A 20,160-nucleotide genomic window follows, 5' to 3' on the forward strand; every position below is an offset into this window, starting at 1 on the left:
CTTTCTGCAGCCCTAGGCTTGATTGGAGCAGGTCAACCTGGTGCTCATTTTGAGGCTGGGGGCCTGTGCCTGTAACCCCCTCGGCTGTTTTACAACACTCCCACCATCACGGCCGACGGCACACAGAATAATAAAACGGGAATGACCATTTTATTATTCTGTGTGTACCTATTGCGCTCACAGCAGAGGGGGTGGGGTTGAGCAACGGTCATCCACCTTAACGGAGGAACCGCCGCTACATAATTGCTCCTCTTGGTCCTTAAGCAAACCCATTCCACAAAGAGGAGGCGGGTATAACACCAGCCCCATTACCTACTTTGTCTCGGTCCATGACCTATTGCCCAATTATTTTACCAGGTGTGTCTTTTCCCTGTATCCATCCCTTCTCCACTCAACTGGGAAGCCCATCCAGACAATGGTAAACTAGTTATGGAAGAGGGGCAGACTCGATGATGAAGCTTTGCCACCTTGGAGTGTGAGAGTATTGCGTCCTATGAGTATTCATACCCTTTGTAGTTGGAGCGGACCACAGGTATTGAATTGCTGAGGAAGCATTGACTGAGGATTAAGGTCTTTCAGTTAGTAGTAACTTTGGGGGCTGGGTAAACGAACATACCCAAATCAATGGCCACACTAGATCGTCCCCTGGTGTTACAGTGGATAATCTGCCTGGCTTAAAGATCAACTCAAGCAAAAAGATGCAGGAACAGAGAAAACCTTGCTCTGTACCACCAGTTCACATTTCCCTGCGAAAAAGGGATGGCACAAACCCAAATTTCTCTGTGTAAAGGGTCCATCCTCACAATACTGGAGCCACTAACAGTATCAAAGGAAAGACCTGGGGCATAGGAGGCAGAGAGTTTCTTTGATCTCTTATAGGAGAAACTCAACTTTCCCTGAAAGTCATTTGAAGAGGAAGAAAGAAATCAGACTACTGGCATTTTAGATTTTGGAGTCAAAGGGACTCAGGGATTGGTTCTGCAGTAAATACCTCAACAAAGTAACTGGATAACCATGTTTACAATACTGAACAGAAAAAGGGCAATGATGTTAGTTTAATTTTCCAAAGGGGGTTATAGCAAATCAGAAACTGGTTTTACTTTTTTTTTTTTTTAAACTCTTACGGCCACACTTCGAGACCAGTGCATGGCAAGGATTATGATAAGACTTACTGCATGCTGCTCTGAAGCATTTCTGACTGCTCCTGTATTGTAGAGTGTTTCTCTAAAGAAAACAGGGAATGGCCCAACTATCCAAGGGACAGGGTACCAATGACAAGTACAAATTCGTGATTCCCCTTGGAATTACTCAAAGCATCTCAATTAGATCCACTCATTCACACTTCACTGAATAAATCTACTCACACCGTCACAGAGATAATCCAATGGTTATAAATGCAAATACCACTTGATCATAAGTTCATAAAAAACGTGATTAGTTAAAAATACAAATTTATTTTTGATCATATAAAAACAGCAACATTTATCAATACAATGAATACATTGAATCATATATAGGATTATACACAATAAACATGAAAAGAGACTGAACCCGGTGATGTTAATCTGATTCATCAGGATGTTAATTCATTGGAATCTTTGTAACTGGGTCAGAGTCAAAATAAACGAGTGCTGACAAAGTAGTTCCTTGAAATTAACTTTGAGTGATTGCGTCGACGCCTTTCTGTGAATTGCTCTGTGGCCACCACCTTTATCAAGACTATTTTCAATATATGTCCCTTTCACAGTCAATATATATATATATATTCAAAAATTTGTTACACTACCGTGTCATTTAAATCTGTTTTCTCAATGTAAGACGTATCATTAACATGCACTTTGTTTCTATGTCTATGAAATGACAGGAAGTGTTTATAAGCTCACTCCCACTTGCTGGTCACTTTATGACTTTTTGACAAAGACTGGGTTGTCGAAACGAATCAAAGTCAATAAATACAACTTTATCCACGATTAGTAAATTCTGAGTGCAACTTTTTCTAATTTTGATGGCCATACCGCCTGACTTCAAGAGCCATGCTGACAAATTCAAACACCATAGGCTTGGATGCTGGATCTTACCTTGAATTCTGGTAAGTAGATCTGGTTTGCAAGGTAATCTCTTGTGTCACAGACTGACCGGTCCAGCAGGTCTGTGTACCACCATTGCCTGGGGCTATTAAGATCCTTGATTTTGGATTTGCATAGTCTAACAATCATCATAGGAATGAGAGGGATTGAAGGAAAGGCATAGACAAATGGTATTGACCATTTGATCAAAAGGGCACTGCAAATGAGTGGCGTACTGGTGCCTTCGATGTGACGTCTTGGCAATTTTTGTTTCTTCCCCTGGCGAACAAATGTAATGTAGACATACCCACTTGAAAGTTATTGCGACTTTATCTTTTAAAATCTATTTGTGATTTTCCTTGTGATGTCAACTGAGAAAATCTGCTTCTTTTCTCTGCGACTATTCGTCTTTTAGTCACTATTGGAGGTTTCATAAACCTGTATTTCGGACTATGTAAATGCAAAATGCCATGGATCCTAGGAGGGAGGAAACCTGATGAGCACTGAGATTTGCATTGCTTTTCAAATCAAACCATTTCATTTGGATAGAGGAGACTCTTTTCAAAGATAGATACACCTTTTGTTTAGGTGTCCATCTTTTTCCCTAAGTAGGTCATCATTTATACTGGCTTGCTTATTTATACCTGCATGTTGAAGTTTAGAGCTAGGCCTTTCAACAGTTTTACTATGAATTTGACATTCTGCATTGTCTTCTGCTGCATATCTGCTTTTATAAGCCAGTTGTCTAGGTAAGGGGATAAAAAATGTTTTTCAGTGATATGCTGCAACAACTGCCATGCATTTAGAGAATGATCTCCGGAACGATTTTAGTCCGAATGGAAGAATGGTTAACTTAAGTGTCTTACATGAGACATCTCGTGTTTTTGCTGTGTCGATCTGTAATAAGCGTCCTGCAGATCTAAAGGAGCAAAACCAATTGGTTACATTTATATCTGCTGAGGAGCCGCATGTCTAATATGGTGCAATGTTGGATTGGCCGACTCTTTTTGGGGACTAGAAAATACCTTGAGTATAGCCCTCTGTTTTCTAGAAGCGAAGAAACCCTTTGTATTAATTACTCTATTGGCCAACAGGAGTTGAAATGTCTCCCTTAATTTAGGGAGATGGTAATTCGATGTTGGTTTAGGTGGGGCAGGCGTTTTGAAGCAGATGAAGTAGCCTCTTTTTATAATGTTCAATACCCATTTGTCTGGTGTTCTACACTTCCAGGTGAGACACCATGATCCCCTTTCAGGAGTGGGTAGGTGGAGTGTTGAAGAATCAATGTGTGAGGCCTTAGGAGGTGTCTACTTTCCTTTTCGGTACCTCCGTTGGTACTGAAGTTTCTAGTCTTGGTTCTGTTGTGTCTGATAATGCCATTTTGGGTGTTGTACTTTCTGTCAGAAAAACATGTTTTCCCAGCCTATACTGTCTGAAGAATGTTTGTTCTTCAAGTGCAACTGCCTTGAGGGTCTCAGCTTGGTTTGTCATATGTATAATTTCTTCCTTGTATGCTGTTCAAAGAGAGCAATACCCAAGAAAGTAAGGGTTGCTATTTTAAATTGTAGCTCAAGATTGAAAGAGGACAGTCTTAGCCAGGATGGTCTGTGCAAGGTGATGCTGTGACAGTATTCAATGGCAGAGTTCTGCCAAGCTTACCTCATCACTGATCACTTGATTTGAGACTAGGCAGGTTTATTTAACCATTGCCATGATACCTTGCTGATGGTGTATTGGAAAGTCTCCAATAAATGACATCATACCATCCCAAATCTTCGAGTGATATGTCTGGAGGAGTGTTAATACACTTGCACTTTTAAGTTGAGTGGACGCAGTCCCATCTATCTTCTCTCGAGTTGCATCAATACTTTTAATTTCTCTCTTAGGAGGAGTTGCTGACTCAGGTGCTGATGCCTTCTGATTGCTGTAACAATGACAGAGTCTGGTTTTGGACTGGACATGAGAAACTGACGGATCTGAAGTGGTGGGCTATATTTCTTTTGAAAACGAGGTGTTACGACTGATTGGAGCAGGCCTCAAATTTTCTGTCGCCTATTTCTAAAAGTCCTAGAACTAAAGGCAATACAGGTTTAGGAGCTGCCCTAGATTGGAGTGTCTCTAGAATTACAGACACCGATGACTGTAGTGTCTTTAAGCAATGTTTCATTTTTCAGCCCTTCCGTCAGCACACCTTGACCAGTGATGATGCGATCCACTAGTGAAACTCTTAATGGGAAGATGTCAAGGTATAAGATGACAAGCTAGTATTGGAGTAAGGAAACTGACATCGTATAAGACCTTAAACCAACAGCAAAGGTGACCTCTGAGATAAAATCGATCTACTCCCTTGTGATTTTTGTGGAGAGGGTTGTTTTCACATTCACAGTGGAGCTATAAGGGTTGCCTTTGAAGTATTTCTTGGTGGCAAGACGTCTGACTACGTTAGAGACTGTATTGGGTCGTCAGAAAGAATCATTGAACAATGTGGCAATGGTGCTGGGTCTGGTGATGTGGCAGGATGGAAACGACAAGGAGGAAGAGAGAGAGTGATTCCTCTCTGTGTCTTTTTCTAGGCAATGAACGTTCTTCTGCAAGCGAAGGTCTGATGGCCTGGGACATTGTTGAGAAAATGGACTGTACAGTGAATAGGGATATGGAACATGTTTTTGATACTTGAGAAAGAGAAGTTGCCATTTTTTGTCTATTCAAAGTCGTTGGTGATGTGGTTGATAGCAAATGTGGTGTCTTCAACATCTACAGTGTGCGGTGCTGTTATGGGATTGGCAAAGTGTGTGCCGTTAATGGTGAAGAGTGAAGCGTTTTTTTGCCATCGATATTGATTGCTCTGGGTGTCGATAATGTGTGATCAGAGTTCCTTTCCTCGATGGCAAGCAGATGGGCGCGTACGGTCTCAATGGCATCATTGGTGATCTAAATGTCGTTCTTTGGTACCATTGAGATTGATGAAATTCTCTCACTTTGAATCAGTCTCTGTCAAGGCCCTTCACAGTAGGAAGGAGAGAGGCTGAGACGGGTTGAGAGGATGATCTTGCTCTACTTTCCTCAACTTTTTTCTCCCCTCTTCTGCCCTCGTGCCTCTGAGCCTGATGCCTTTTCTGTCTTTCAAGGTCTTTTGGACATCTTTTTGCAGATGTCACACTCGGAGACAGAAAGAGACACAGGCAGACATACTACACGCACTTTACGTGCATCAATCACAGGGACACTGAGAAGAGAATGGCATTTTGACCTAAAATAATCTGTAAAGTACTGAGAAAAAATCGTCCACTTGGCAGGAGATGTTAAAAGACGTTGAGTGAAATAAGCAGACTCGTTTTTCTGTTGAAGAACTATTGAGAAATTGAGGTACAACCTCAGCAGGTGTCCTGCAATCCTTCTTTCATAAGTCAGAAAAAAGAACTGGGTCACAGAGCCAACTGCTAGTCATGGGTGTGGAATTTAATAAAATATCTACTTGTCCATGGGGCAGGTTGCTTCATAAATCTACTTGCCCTGTAACAAAATCCAGTTGTCCCTTTTGTGCAATGTAATGCGACAACAAATTATGACCGCAATCTCATTATATAGGAGCTCTGAAATAGCCTCTTTGATTATGCCAGGGCTCCTTCCATACTAGAGTTTGAATACTAGCAATTCCCCTATGTTGCCACGCTTCCGCAGATCTACATACTGGGGCTGAAGGTAATGGTAAGCAGCAGTTCCGGGGTTGGAATGCCCTTTTGAGTCTGTGTAAACCTACTAACTTGCATGTTTTAAGGGTTTTCACCAACTCTTATCTAATCTTTTTCCATACTAAGAAACGTTGGATATTTACTTCTGACAATGGCAGACATAAAACTTCTTCCAGGGCTGGGAAAAAAGTGGTTGGAGGGAAAGTAAACTTGTAAACACTCAGATTTTTCGCATGAGCAAATGTACACCTGCATATTTGCTCATGCTCAATTGCAGTTCACAAATATTTTCTAGGAGTACTATTTCTTGGCCTACTTCTGTAAAGTTTTGTGAATGCACTTAATCCAAGGACATTAGTGCACTTAATTGGGCCCCTAATTTGGTCTGGCGTTAACAAAGACCTTTTGTATTAAAATGTTCTCTCTCTCGGTCTGTCTATCGGCTACCTTCTTTGGGAGTGACAGCATTCTGTTCTTTCACAAGGAGCATATCGACACAGTGGTTTTGTTCAGTTCCAGGAAATACTGATGTGTGTGTTTTTTTAGACCAAAAATGGTTGCTTTTGCCAATGTTTGTTATAATGGTGAGGGCTCGGCATCTCCCACAATAATAAGGTTTTACAAAAACCATGCCAAAACAAGTCACGCACTGACAAAACCAAAAGGCTGACCAACAATTTCAGACCTACGGGCTTTACCAATACTTGTTTATTTTTATGTTTTCCATAATCTTATTAACCTGGTTACACTGATTTCCCATTATGAATATTTTGGGAAATACTAGCATGCATCAACACATTTTACTAAATGATGCTGCAAAGAAATGGTACCTACATTTTTTCAGTAGTTAAGGGAAATGTTTTGGCATTATTTTGTGAACATTTTATTTTGAAAGCAAAGAATCATCAATCCTGCTTTCAAGCTTCTGCAAATATTTGCATCTAAGCAGAGAGCATTCTGGGAGCAGTATACATGGCCTCATATTGTTAAACTTTGCAAATGTGTGTGCACATTTTTATATTCTAACCAGTCAGTAGTGCAGTCTGAGCTTACAACATTTTCTTAAAGAGCTCACCCTAATAATAAAGGCTTTGCATTAATGAACCATAAATTCAAATTTAAACAGCATTAACACACGGACACAAATATTAGCTTAACTGCAGGCAATGTCTTTCCCAACCGATAATGTGGTACTGTAAACTGGCAGCCAAAGGTTTGTGATGTAGGGGGTTGGGTCTACTTCTCCCAAGAACAAAATACACATGAAAACCTGTTGCCTTTGACCCCCAAGTAATATGTCCCAGGTGTCGGACTATAGGAAGTCCACATCCCTGCTAGTACAAGGCAACTTAGAAAGGTGTGCCTCCTAGGTTTTAAAGGGATGGACTGTATTCTGTCTATGTTAAATGTAAGCCTATAGACTGTATTTTTACATTCATGTTTTATGTTGAAAGGGTTATTTTTTTTGCTGCTAATAAATGCAGCAATTAAGTTGTATGAACATAATTGGAAGGGTTTCTTGAACATTCATAAAACAATTAGGCATTATATAGGCTTCCGTTCAACAGATATGTGTATGAATTCATATATGATTTGATTAGATTTACATGTAAGCTAACTATTTATAATAAAAAGGTATTCCTGGGTCTGCTCACAAAGATGGAAATTATTCAAGCGTTTATGACTATCAATGAATTTTTGGCCTCCTTTGTTGGGTCCCACACGCCTTTCAGTAAACACAGACAAAAGCCTAGGAAGTATTGTAGCTGCAAGCTTAACTTTAGAAACCCATGTAGCAAAGGTTTCCAGCTTCTGCTTCTGCTTCTGGCAGCTCAAGCTGCTAAACCGATTCTGTCATTTTTTCACAAAGGTTTTTATAAATAAATGGTAGCTACTCTGATCCAATCCTCTGTGCTATGCTAATTGCTGCTATTTCGCTCACCAAAACATTTCTTAGGAGGCTTCAACTGATGCTGAATGCAGCTGCTCGCTCAACCTCCATCTGTACTTAAAAGGATCGAATGACTTTACACTGTTTCAACTCCACTTGTAACCGGTTGAATACAGAATCGACTTCAAGTCTCTTGTCATCCTTCATAAGTTTCTCTATGGACAAGTCCTTTCATTTTTAACTGATACATTTTGTATTGATTAACTAACCCGAGCTCTGCACTCTACGGGCAAACAAGTGCCTGCCATTTTTAAAGGTCTGAATAATACAGATGAATTGTACCATTAAAGCTGCTAAACAGTAGAATCTTCTTTCATTAATCCGGTGTTCAAAACCTTCACTTGTACTAGTCAGAAAGTAGTTAACAATCTGGCTTTTTACAATAGCTTTCAATTTATCATCATCTTCTTTGCTAGTCATACATTTAGTTTCAGTAAATTGCTATAGCTTTAGTGTAAACAAATAAAGGGGTCTGTTGCACTTAAGAAATACCATAAAACAGTACTTCCCAATTTTTTTAGAACCATAATCCAATTTTTAGAACAAACTTTCACAACACACCTAGCTTTAACAGACATGAGGTAGAGGCGCCTTTTTAATGTAATAATGGATATGCTTTCAAAATGTTGTGAATTACCAAAATAACATACTCTTTATAATTGTTTGCATTCCTCTTCAACACCAGTTGTTTGTAAATGTCACAAACTTGACTACATCTTTATGGGACTATGGCCAAGATATTGATCTACCCATGAAAGTGGCAGATGGTGAACTGCACTGAAACATTTTTTCGAGTTGTGTGCTGGCCTGTGGCATCTCTTCACTAAAATCACAAGGGTTCTGAACAATCTTGGTGTTGACATCTGAGATAATAGTAATTCTGAAAAACCCTTTTTGCAGCAGGATATGTGGTAAGAAGGCCTTGTATCCATGTATGTGTTTAATTGAGGCCCAGTGGTGCATCTTGCACAAGATTACATTACATAAGGTTAGCCTCATTTTATTTTAAGCAAAGGAGATTGAGAAATTTGCCCAGAGTCAATGCCGGAACTCAAACCTGGTTCCTCCAGATCCAAAGGTGAGAGCTCTGGCTGTTTGGCCATATTTTTCAATTTATGTGTGAACGTCATACACAAGTGCGACAACTGTGTATGATACAGTGAGCACATTCTCTATTGAAATGGTGTGCGAAGTAAACAAACAGCAGCAAAAAATACTGGAAGGGTCACCCGGAATCTTGCTTGGAAATACTTGCAAGGGTTTCCAGAGTGTGGGTGCTGACGTCAATGTTACATTACTGAAGCCATAGGAATTGTGAAAACTCCTAGCTTCACACAAGGTGTAGCAAATGTATTCAGCAGGAGTGGTAAGGGTGTAATCTTTAGTTGGTGGTGCACTTTGGAGCATACTGTCGCAAATGTATTGCTAAAACATTGTGTGGTAGTACAGTGTCATTTCCAGACAGCATATTTTCAATTGAAATGGCCACGAAATTTACACAAACATACACTTGTACAGATAGCACACAAATGATAATGTGTGGAAATTGGGTTTCAGTGAATATTTATCATTTTTGTATCACCATACTAAAACATCTTGATTTGTTTTGGTCCAATTAAAATCTTTGTTTCAACACACTTCAGAATTACAAAAAACAATTACTTCATGTTTGCTTTCCTAACTGTTGTTACATTTTGAAATATATGTACAGTTAATTTAGAGGTATTTACATTTTGTTGTGCACTACAAAAACAATGGCATCCTACAGCCTTACGGCTCACAGTGGTTGTACCCCAGCAAGACTGTCGCATAGTTCACTTTAAAAACTCATTTCACTTTGCAATAAGAAAAAGAAAAGGAAACGCCAATTCCCATGTTAAAAGAATAAGCAGCTATTTATCATAAGACACAGCTTGACATTTGACTCTGTCCTTGAAGCACAGCAAATCGAGAAGATAAATAAAAATGTAAAGGCATTATTTGTTGGTCTTTTGCGACCCACCAGAAATCGGCTTGCTCACCACCAGTGGGTCGCGACGCTATAAAACAACTTCCATCCACCACCGCTGAAACAACAGCAGACCAATAGTTCTGCTAACTTTAAATTCTGTGTAGTGTTCTCCATTGTTTCTACTGAGTACAGACTGTATAACCTGGAGAATGGAAAGAGGGTGGCCAATAACAGACTGCTGGATTGAGCCCGTTCGGAAGTCTACGCTTCTTACCAGATATTTACAGTTTGGCAACTTCTATTAGTAAGACACTGCAAGCTCTCAGTAACAAGGTTCTTCACCATGATCACTTAAAAGAGGTCAAGGGGGATACAATTGCAGTGTTCGAGTAGGTTGAGGTGGCATCTTAATTCCAGTAATATATCTACCAAACGTTATTATTGTGATATTCCGTCTATGAATGTTGTTCTTCCATCAAACATGGAGGCCGTTATTAAAACTTCTCAGACTGATTCAGTGATGGAACTCTGGTGTCTTTCAGCCCACCTACTGGTTCTCAATGGCTGGAAGGTTAATTGTACTCCGAGGCTGTTGTTTCTAATAAATCCACTGTCCTCTTCGTATCCCCCTTCGTCAAGTTGTGTTGTCAAATCTGCATCTCATACTGTCTTTTGACTGGGGTCTATGTTTTCAAAGCATTCTTGCTCTGCACGAGCAATAGCAATGCATATTCAACGCAAGGGATAGCAATGTGTTCTTACTTTCTCGCTAAAGGCCAATCACCAATAATTGTATAAAGTTTTTTTTTTTAAAGCTGCACTACAAGGGGTGCTAAGTCCAACAAGGATAACAGTACTGAGAAATATTGAAACGTTCAGTTGGTAATGTTATACCACAGCAAACGGTTAAAGCTATGAGTTTTCAGAGTTATTTACAAATTAAGAAACACAAGATTAAAAGTTAACCTGCTGCATGCAAAGGCAATATCAGAAGCATTAAAATAAATACAATTTCACAATTCTAAAATGACAGTAAAGCCCTGAAAAGTTGTATATAGGTTTGAGAAAAACACACATAAAATGTACCAGGGCAGGCTTAACTTCCCTACCATTCTTGTTTGATGTCATAGGCTCAGTGGAAGAGTCTATTAGAGGAGATTGAATCGACACAGGGCTCTGAGATGGGCTGCTTCTTCCATCCAGTAGATCTTTATTCCTCAGCTCCTCTTGCCAGAGCATGGACTTTGTGCTCGGTACCTGCTCAGCACTGGGAATGGTGCTGCTGCTGGTCACAGCCACTTTCGCTGGTCCAGGCTCCTAAAACAGACGTACAAAGCAATTAGAGTTGGGTATACATTAAATAAGATTCTTGAACAAATATGACTGCCTGAACAAAAGGCATTAAATCATTTAACTTTAGAAAATCAGGAGGGGGACAAAAAGGTGCATTTTAGGTATACTACAGTTAGTTCTGAGGGACTCAGTGGCTCAATGAGAAAGGATAATACACATGTAGGAAATTCCATGACCATTCAACGAAGATGGCATACATCAGGGAGAGTCAGCTTATGCCCAGTCAAGATGTGTGTCATGCTACACGGTTGAAAACAGAGGCAAGGATACGCTTAAAGGAGAACCTAACAATAATCTGATTCTTGGGCAGGAGTGCTAGCCAACTGAAATGGCCTTTAGTGTGTGAAAGGTATAAGAATAACATAGTCTGAGGGGGTTACAAGTAGGAACTGGGTATAAAAAGACCACAATCCCTCGATTGTGACAGCACCTTGTTTGCACGTGTTTAGAACATCATGTGTTGGGGAGAGGTTTAGCCTTAAAAAGGGAGGCCAAGCGAGTTATTCATGAGTACCCGGATTGGGAGGCCAAGCGAGTTATTCATGAGTACCCGGATTAGGATCCACAGACTAATGTCAAGCCAGTCTCGAGCTGATCACAGTCTTTGGCATACAGCAGTCTACAATACTCCTAGCATCAAATGACATGTTTCGCTGTTTCTCAGCAGTCTATTTGTTCTTCAAAGCCATTAACTAATTCCTTACCTGTGCTTGAAGAACAATTCCCAAAAAGTTTTACATATCCTACTTGAAAAGTACCTGCATGACTTTTGCACTGTACGGAACCATGGTTGCAAACTCCTAGCCACATCCTTCCTGTTTTGGGAAACCCTAACCTGCCGTTCCTAAAATGGTAGAGGAAACCACTGATTGTACGGAGTAATTTGTAGAGAACATAATTCCCAATGGTTCCAAACATAGAGATGAAGTTGTGGCATCACAAAATTCTGGTGTTAGTCCTGAATTTTCGTTTTGTGCCACCAAAGAGGAAAGGACACTGTTCTCTCAGGATATGGCATGTTTGAAAGAGCCTAATGGAGAAGGGATAAATAAAATGCGTGCCGATAGATTCACCTAACAGTAATTCCACAACTGCCCTGAAAGGAGTGGGGAGGGGGTACAGCCACACTCTTATCTTTATTAAAAATAAATATTAGTGCACAATGTGCATAAGTGTATAATTGCATGCACTGAAATTACTTAAATAGTGCTTCTGTCCCTATGCTACCAAAACACCTGATGCTTTAAGTTGCAGAGTCAGAATCAGCAGGCTGCTGCAGACCGTCATTCCAGGAAGAATAAGTAGACAGAGGAACTGCTGCACCTTGCACTTTTCTGTGGGAGCAGAAGGAGGATTTGCCTAGCTACGAGGATGCATCTCAGTTGATGGAAGGCCTGGCTGAGAGTTGCTGTCACTTGGAATAATCCATACTTTCACAAAACAGCATTTGTCACAAGTTTGAGGATGCAGCCAGATCAATAAACACGAAGGTAGGAAACAGAAGGAAGGAAACAGATCTGCTGGGGCAGCCCCAGTGCTATTGGAATTAGTAGGTTTCGAGTTTTAATGAATTGTGAGGTGCTGGATTCTGCTCTTATGCATGACCAAAGAAATCTCCAACTGCTGCGGCAAATGATGAGGGATTTTATAACAACCATACCTTCTGTTCTGTATCAAGGTGTTTTCAATAGATCTTGGGTTGTCAGATCTAGCCTGCGAATTTGTGTGACCTTGTGGAAGCCAACACCTACCCCACATGAACTGCTCTTGGAAGCAGAGTGGAAACTCTTAAGGAACTATTAAGTGGTCCTCATAGTACCGTTCAAGAGGGGAACTTGTGTGGCACTTTGTTGTGCTATTAATTTTTTCTATTCTTTTAATATTTCTTTGTAGGACCCTGCAGTATAGGTGATTAGCCTGCTTTTTTCCCCCTCTTTGACTGTTATTTTAGTTTATCTATGTTGGACGTTTACTTTATTAGGCTCGTTTTACATACTGCACCTCACATGTCTAGTTGTGGGACAGCTGGGCTAACGTCATTCTCGTGTTCCGAGGCTAGCTTCTCTGCGGTTGCACGTGAGACACGTCTGTCTATGACCATCAAGAGCCAGGGACAAAACCAAAGCTATTCAAGTACAGATTGATTGCCATAGTTCTCTTTGATTACTTGTTGAGTAACTCTGCTATTGGGGACTTTAGATGGGAAAAGGCTGATCAATCAATGTATTTAAATAACTGTATTGAAGGTTCGGAATTGAACCGAGTCAGGAAAATGCTCACACTTCTATCAAGGCTAACCCTATTAACTCCTGTTCTGATCTCAAATAGTCTTACTATAAAGGATTTTGTACTGTCACAAAACTTTCCTCTTTGCTATAGTATGAAAAAGAGGAGGCTAACATTACCCCTGTTAATGGAAGACATTGTTCTCCCCAAACTCATTATTTTAAACAAAAGCTGGTTGGGGAAAAGGGGGTGGTGTAGCTATTATTTTTAAGGGTTACATTTCAGTCTGATTTTCATTTATTGCCCAAGACAGTTCTTTTGCTCATGTTACTAGATGAACTAGTTATACACACAACCTCCTTAGTTGATGAGTTGCTTGCACTAGGTGAACTAATGGGAAGGGTACATATGAGATGGTTGTCAAGGCCCCTGTGACGTCAATATGATCTCTTTAAAACTTAGTCCACAAGGGTTTGTGCTAGCCCACAACATAAATCGTAACCTTGATCTTACCCATAGTGTTCACAGCGTCAACACTACTGGTGCGCCTAGACAAACGCACTCTTGGAAAAATATTACAGTGGGGAAGTTAGCTTGCATTATCAACAATCATTGTCACGTTGGAGCAGACTCCTTGTTCCAAAAGGAAGGTCCTTATGGCTGGCTTGAACTACTGAATAATATACTTGAAATGTCCTTCAATTATATAGTTCATTAGACAATCAGCAACATGAAGGAGAAAATTAAAACGAGGTAAATGGTTCTCATCTGCATTAAGAAATAGAAAGAGCCAGCCAGGACATATTGGAAGTAGTATGGAGGAAGAACTAGGATGCCAAGGATGAAATTCTTTATTTTAAAAAACCTAGAAAATATTTCCAGCTGATTCAGCTTGCAAATAAACTATTCTAATAAACAAAAAATAATGTAGTCACAAGCCTGACTCACAAGTTTCCTAAAACAGTTAAGCACTAGAAAATCCAAAGGTAGCATTGGTTGACGAGCTTGGAGGATTGTGATAGTGTAGAGGGCTTGATATTGTTTGATCTACCAGCAGTCTCCAGCATCTTCTCCCACTGTATTCTGCTACAGCATTTAGCAAACATGTGTCTCTGTATGAGAGCCTAAAAAACTGCACAGCATTCTTTCTGGCTAACGGGCCCCAAGCTATTCAACTGGGAGTATTTACCTCTGCTACCAGATGATCCCATTAGGGTACCACAGGTTTCTGTTCCCGCCAAAACATTTATTTATCTGTGTTGGCATAACAGCTACACCAAATGGAGGTCATCATACCCATGTATCCCGATGATGCCTAATTACTATTGGGTATCATGGGGAGTTGAAAGGCAAATTCCTAGCCACTCTATTTGGATTTAAAGTGCATCCAGGGGTAAATGAACAAACTGGCTGAGGCTAAACCCTGGAAAGAATGAGATCTTGCGGACAAAAAACACAAGTAGGGATTGGTGTTCTGGCCAGATGTGAATGACAGGACTCCCTCCAAACAGAGCTATCAGAAATGTAGGAGAAATGCTGAATGCAGATATATCCTTAACATCGCAAATCTATGAGGTTTAAAAATCCTTTTATTTTTAATTAAGAAGTCTGAGACCCATCTTTCTTTTATTAGTATGCCCTTTGACTATGATGGTGAATGTCTTTGTCCATTCCATGCTGAATTCTTCTAATCTCGTCTATTTAGACCTTCCGGGGATATGTATGGCAAGGCTATCCAGTTGCTAGGATGATTTTGAACTCATAAAAATTGAGTCTATTACTGTCAAGTGGAAATCCAGGTTTTGATTCAAAGCAGCATTCCTCTGAAGTCTTCTCCTGCCCCTAACCATGCTCACCTTTCCATTTGCTAAGTACACTGTACGGCGGGAGCCCAATACTGCTGCTGCTGATCTCTGGACACAAAACCCTGGTACTCTGCACAACACGCGGGGGCTGCTGACAACGCCACCGCTGCTCCTTCCACAAGTTGCTTTGGAACTACATCCCCCAGCAGACCTAACGGCGCGCACGTGGCACACCGCGTCACACGCGCCAGGAGGCGCTTAAGAGGGGGCCAAGGCTCCCGCCGCGCACTAGCGTGCCCGGGCCATAGCGGGCCCGTCTGTGCCCATCAGGGCTGGAAGAGGCTGGGCTAGCCACCCGCTAAAATCTGGTTTCCCATGAGGTGCAACCTGAACTCTTCTATATCGTGAAAAGGTACTGTGAAAATGATATTATATTATATTATCCCCCTGGAAGGCAAAGGAGAGACTCAACAAAAATGGATAAACCAGGCAGTGGTTTTCTTTTTAGGTTACTTGCGCCACGTAGAAAATTCACACAAATTATCACAAATTATCACAAAAAAGTCCTATATTCAACGATGCTAAAAGGTAAGGAGAAACCACCCCTCTCCTTATGACAGGCCACAGCCTTCTTGAACAGGAAATAATCCCTAGCACACATAAAAATTCAAATAACACAAGTGTGTGACGTATTTCAACATATGATGCAACAATGAACAGAAGGAAAATATTCTTTCTTCTCGGTTGGTCACTTTATTCAGTGTAAGTATTCCAGGAAGTTCTCAACAGCCAACACATGTTTCGTCGTAACTGGGAAACTGTCCCACAACTTTCTCAAGGCTAATTCTTGTGAGTAAATAATCTTCAAAAGCGGTGATAATTCCAACCCGCATTGGGTTCCCATAGGGGTGGCGTCCTTTGTGGTTATTCTGGTGTTTCTGGTTTATTAGTCTTGTTGTTTAGACATTCTTTGTAGCTTCATCTATGATTTGAAACGCCGTGACGCCACCGCAGCTCCTCGAGTCAGATTGCTACAAAGAATGTCTAAACAACAAGACTAATAAACCAGAAACGCCAGAATAACCACAAAGGACGCCACCCCTATGGAAACTCAATGCAACAGAGAAGAAAGAATATTTTCTGTAAAATGGATAAACGTAAGGGAGTGGTAGGAACACTGGACGCATTTTTAGTTAGAGCAGAATCGTTATTGACCCACGAAATAGAGCTAACTGAGCGGCATCTTTCTTTGGATCCAGCCACCCTACCTAAGCGTTTATTTGTGGGTATTCCCTCGACTAGATTGGGGGATTCTGCACAAATATCTTTGCCAGTGAATCCCATTAATGTGTCACCAACTCCTCTATCCTCTTCCACATCTCCGATACCAGATTCAAATGCCCAAGTTCCTGTTTCATCAGAAGAGCCCAGTAGGTTTACTAGGGCACGAACCTCTAAGAACTCTGCCATTAAGAAGCCGGTGGTAGAACCCGTGATGAAACGAAAACGGGGGACTGTTGGAAAGAACAAAAAGTTTTCAAATGGACTTCAGGTGATTAATTGCGCTAAAAGTGTAAATAATGGGAAGAGTGACATTTTGAGGTGCATTTCTGTTTGAGGTGCAAACTGAGGCGGTATGATTGTTCCCTGTCCAAAGGGACGTAAATATCGTAGATACTATGACTGTAACCGACACAACTGATGTAATTCCTGAAGATCTAGTACTAGGAGGGATGATAACCCGGGTCCATGACTTAGTTGAACAAAATCTTGCAAAGTTATGGGAAAAACTGAATCAGGTGGACATTGCTATAAAAAAACTTGGTTGTGTTAAGGGGGATAGACAGTTGAATGGTATTGCTACAATAGACTTGAGAACATTGGGAGATAGGAACCCTTCTGTAACTCAAAATAGAGAAGGCAGAGGTGAAAGTTCTATCGATATTACAGCTAATGATATGAAAGGTGTAACACACGATGTATGTAACAGATTAAAGATAGTAGGCACCCAGGGTGCACAAAAATCATGTTTAGATGTAGGAACTATATTGAGTACCACACACAAGAACATGAGATCTGATTTAAGTAATAACTGTCCAAAATTTTATGCGGATGTGCTGAACCTACCCCCAGCCTCATGTCCTTACGGTTTAATTTTGGGTGGTGCTCCTGCCATTATGGAGGAGCAAAGAGAGACATGAGTGACCTACGTAACAAGACCGTAGACTGGCTGACAAAGAACAAAGGGTTTCACCCTTCATATGCAAAGGAGATTCTTTTTTTTTTTTTTTTTGATTTAAAAACTTTTTATTAAAATATAAAACGTAGAATATACATCTGGCTTTCTGATATACAGTACAAAATGTGGTATTCTTCGCCTTCGTGTTTCTCCGAGAAAGAGAGGGGAAAGAGAAAAGGAAGAAAGAGAGAGGGGGGGGCTAGTTGTATGTCCTTGGCTGGGGTTTCGTCAGCTGTGCATCTAGGAGCTTCCACATCTCTTCTTTTGGGTTGTGTTCCTTTGAGAAATTCCCCGTTATGTTGTCTGCTCCTCTGAGAAAGGTGACCCAGTTCATCCATGTTTTAAAATTGGCTTTGGCTGTGTTTTTCCAGTTCGTCAGGATTATTTTTAGGGCTGCTGTGATCAGTAAGTCTAGTAATCTTCTTTGCTGTTTAGGTCTGCTGTCATGTGTTCTGTGGCCAGGCTTACAAAGCTGATTGTTAAGTCTTTGTCAAATTGAATATGCTACTTACCAGTATGCATCTGTTCTTGGCATGTAGGGCTGCTAACATTCATATCTTAGCATTAGATCGCCGCCTAGTGTTGGGCTCGGATGATTGCACATTGTTGTCCTGGAAGAGTCTTCGAAGTATCCTGAGATAGGTGGCTCCTCCCCTGGACTACATTGCGCATGGGCATCGGCTCCATCCCCAGATTGTTTTTCGCCATTGTGGCAGAAGATGGAGTGAAAAGTGTAAAGGATGTCCATGCTAATGAATAAATACAATAGTATATCTGCAGCTGCGACAGGCACCGGGGAGGAGGGCGGGCGATATGAATGTTAGCAGCCCTACATGCCAAGAACAGATGCATACTGGTAAGTAGCATATTCAGTTCGAGGCATGTGGGCTGCTAAATTCATATCTTAGCATAGAATACATAGCAGTCCCTCCATCAGCGGCGGTTGCCCGTGCCAGCTGCAGAAACCTGAAAAAGTGTCTTGAGAACAGCCTGTCCTACAGCTGCTTGCTGCTTGGAATGCACATCAACACAGTAGTGTTTTGTGAAGGTATGTGGTGTGACCCACGTGGCTGCTCTGCAAATATCCTCTAAAGGAATGTTCCCTAGGAAAGCCATGGATGCCCCCAGTTTGCGTGTGGAGTGCGCTCTGGGGGGTATTGTTAAAGTGCGCTTGGCTTTTTGATAACATATCTGGATGCACTTAACAATCCACCTGGCTATCCCTGCTTTGGAAATTGGGTTGCCTTTGTGTTGTGGTGCGAAGGCAACAAAGAGTTGTTTTGTCTTTCTAAAGGGTTGTGTTCTGTCTATGTAGTACATCAACGCCCTCCGTACATCTAAGGTATGGAGCATTCTTTCCGCCACCGTTTGCGGGTTTTGAAAGAATGCTGGTAAGTCAATAGTTTGGTTTAGATGAAACTGTGACACCACCTTCGGAAGGAATTTGGGGTTAGTGCGTAGCACTACCCTATTTGGATGAATCTGAATGAATGGCTCTTGGATTGTGAGCGCCTGCAGCTCACTGACACGCCTCAGAGACGTAATAGCTATAAGGAAAGCTACTTTCCACGTAAGGAACTGGAGTTCACACGAGTGCAGTGGCTCAAATGGTGGTCCCATCAGTCTGGTGAGGACGACATTGAGGTTCCACACTGGAGCTGGCGGTGTCCTTGGGGGAATGACTCTTTTCAGACCTTCAAGGAAGGCTTTAATGGCGGGCACTCTGAACACAGAGAGGTGCTGCCTGTTCTGAAGATAAGCCGCTATGGCGGATAGATGTATCCGAATGGAAGTGTACGCCAGATTGCACTTGTAAAGATGCAACAGATAGCAGATGATGTTGGGGATAGATGCATCAAGCGGGTTGATGTCATTGGCTGTACAGTAGATGACAAAACGCTTCCACTTTGCAGCATAGCATGCTCTAGTAGTTGGTTTCCTCGCCTCCTTGATGATGCTCATGCATTCTGGAGGCAGGTTAAGGTACCCAAACTCTAGGACCTCAGGAGCCAGATCGCCAGGTTGAGCTGTTGCGGATCTGGATGCTGAATTTCTCCATGGTTCTGCGTCAAAAGACTGGGCGTGAGACGCAGTCTTTGATGCGGCACCACTGAGAGTTCGAGGAACGTGGTGTACCATGCTTGGCGCGCCCACGTTGGAGCAACTAGGATGAGAGTCATCTCGTGCTGCCTTAGCTTTCTTGCGACCAGCGGTATTAGAGGGGCTGGCGGAAAAGCGTACGCAAATTTGCCTGACCAGTTCATCCATATCGCATTCCCCTGCGACTGTGGGTGAGGGAACCTGGCGGCAAAGTGTTGGCATTTTGCGTTCTCTTTTGTGGCAAACAGGTCTATCTCCGGATGACCCCACTGCTGGATGTACGGGTGGAGGACAGATGGGTGTAACTCCCACTCGTGCATTTGATGGCTGTACCTGCTGAGCAGATCCGCCATTTGATTGTCCTTTCCTGGGAGGTGTTCTGCCATGAGGAAAATGTTCCTCTGAATGGCCCACTTCCACATGCTCTGAGCCAGATGAGACAGCTGTGGCGAGTGGGTGCCTCCCTGCTTTTGAATGTAGTACATCGCGGTCATGTTGTCCGTCCGGACTAGCACGACCTTGTTGCACAGATGTACAATGAAGGACTTGAGCGCCATGAAGATTGCCATCAGTTCCAGATAGTTGATGTGCATCTTCTGTTGCTGCATTGACCATAGTCCCTGCACTGTGTAAGTGAGCACATGAGCTCCCCATCCCTGGAGAGATGCGTCCGTTGTCAGGACAATCTGCGGCACAGGCTCTTGGAACAGTCGGCCCTTGCAAAGGTTGTGTGGAGTCCACCAATGCAGAGAGTCGTATGCCCGACTGGTAACCAAC

General features: G+C 41.8%; 1 protein-coding gene across 3 annotated transcripts in view; it reads right to left on the reverse strand.

Moving 5' to 3' along the window:
- Positions 1–20,160, reverse strand: part of MPRIP (myosin phosphatase Rho interacting protein) — an 845,921-nt gene that overhangs the window by 466,848 nt on the left and 358,913 nt on the right. For all 3 annotated transcript variants that reach the window (XM_078665226.1, XM_078665225.1, XM_078665227.1), the window contains exon 6: positions 10,770–10,977. In XM_078665226.1, coding sequence (XP_078521352.1) covers positions 10,770–10,977 — 208 coding nt within the window. The remainder of the gene's footprint in view (positions 1–10,769; positions 10,978–20,160) is intronic.

Source organism: Lissotriton helveticus, chromosome 10 (assembly GCF_964261635.1).
Source record: "Lissotriton helveticus chromosome 10, aLisHel1.1, whole genome shotgun sequence".
Classification (NCBI taxonomy): domain Eukaryota; kingdom Metazoa; phylum Chordata; class Amphibia; order Caudata; family Salamandridae; genus Lissotriton; species Lissotriton helveticus.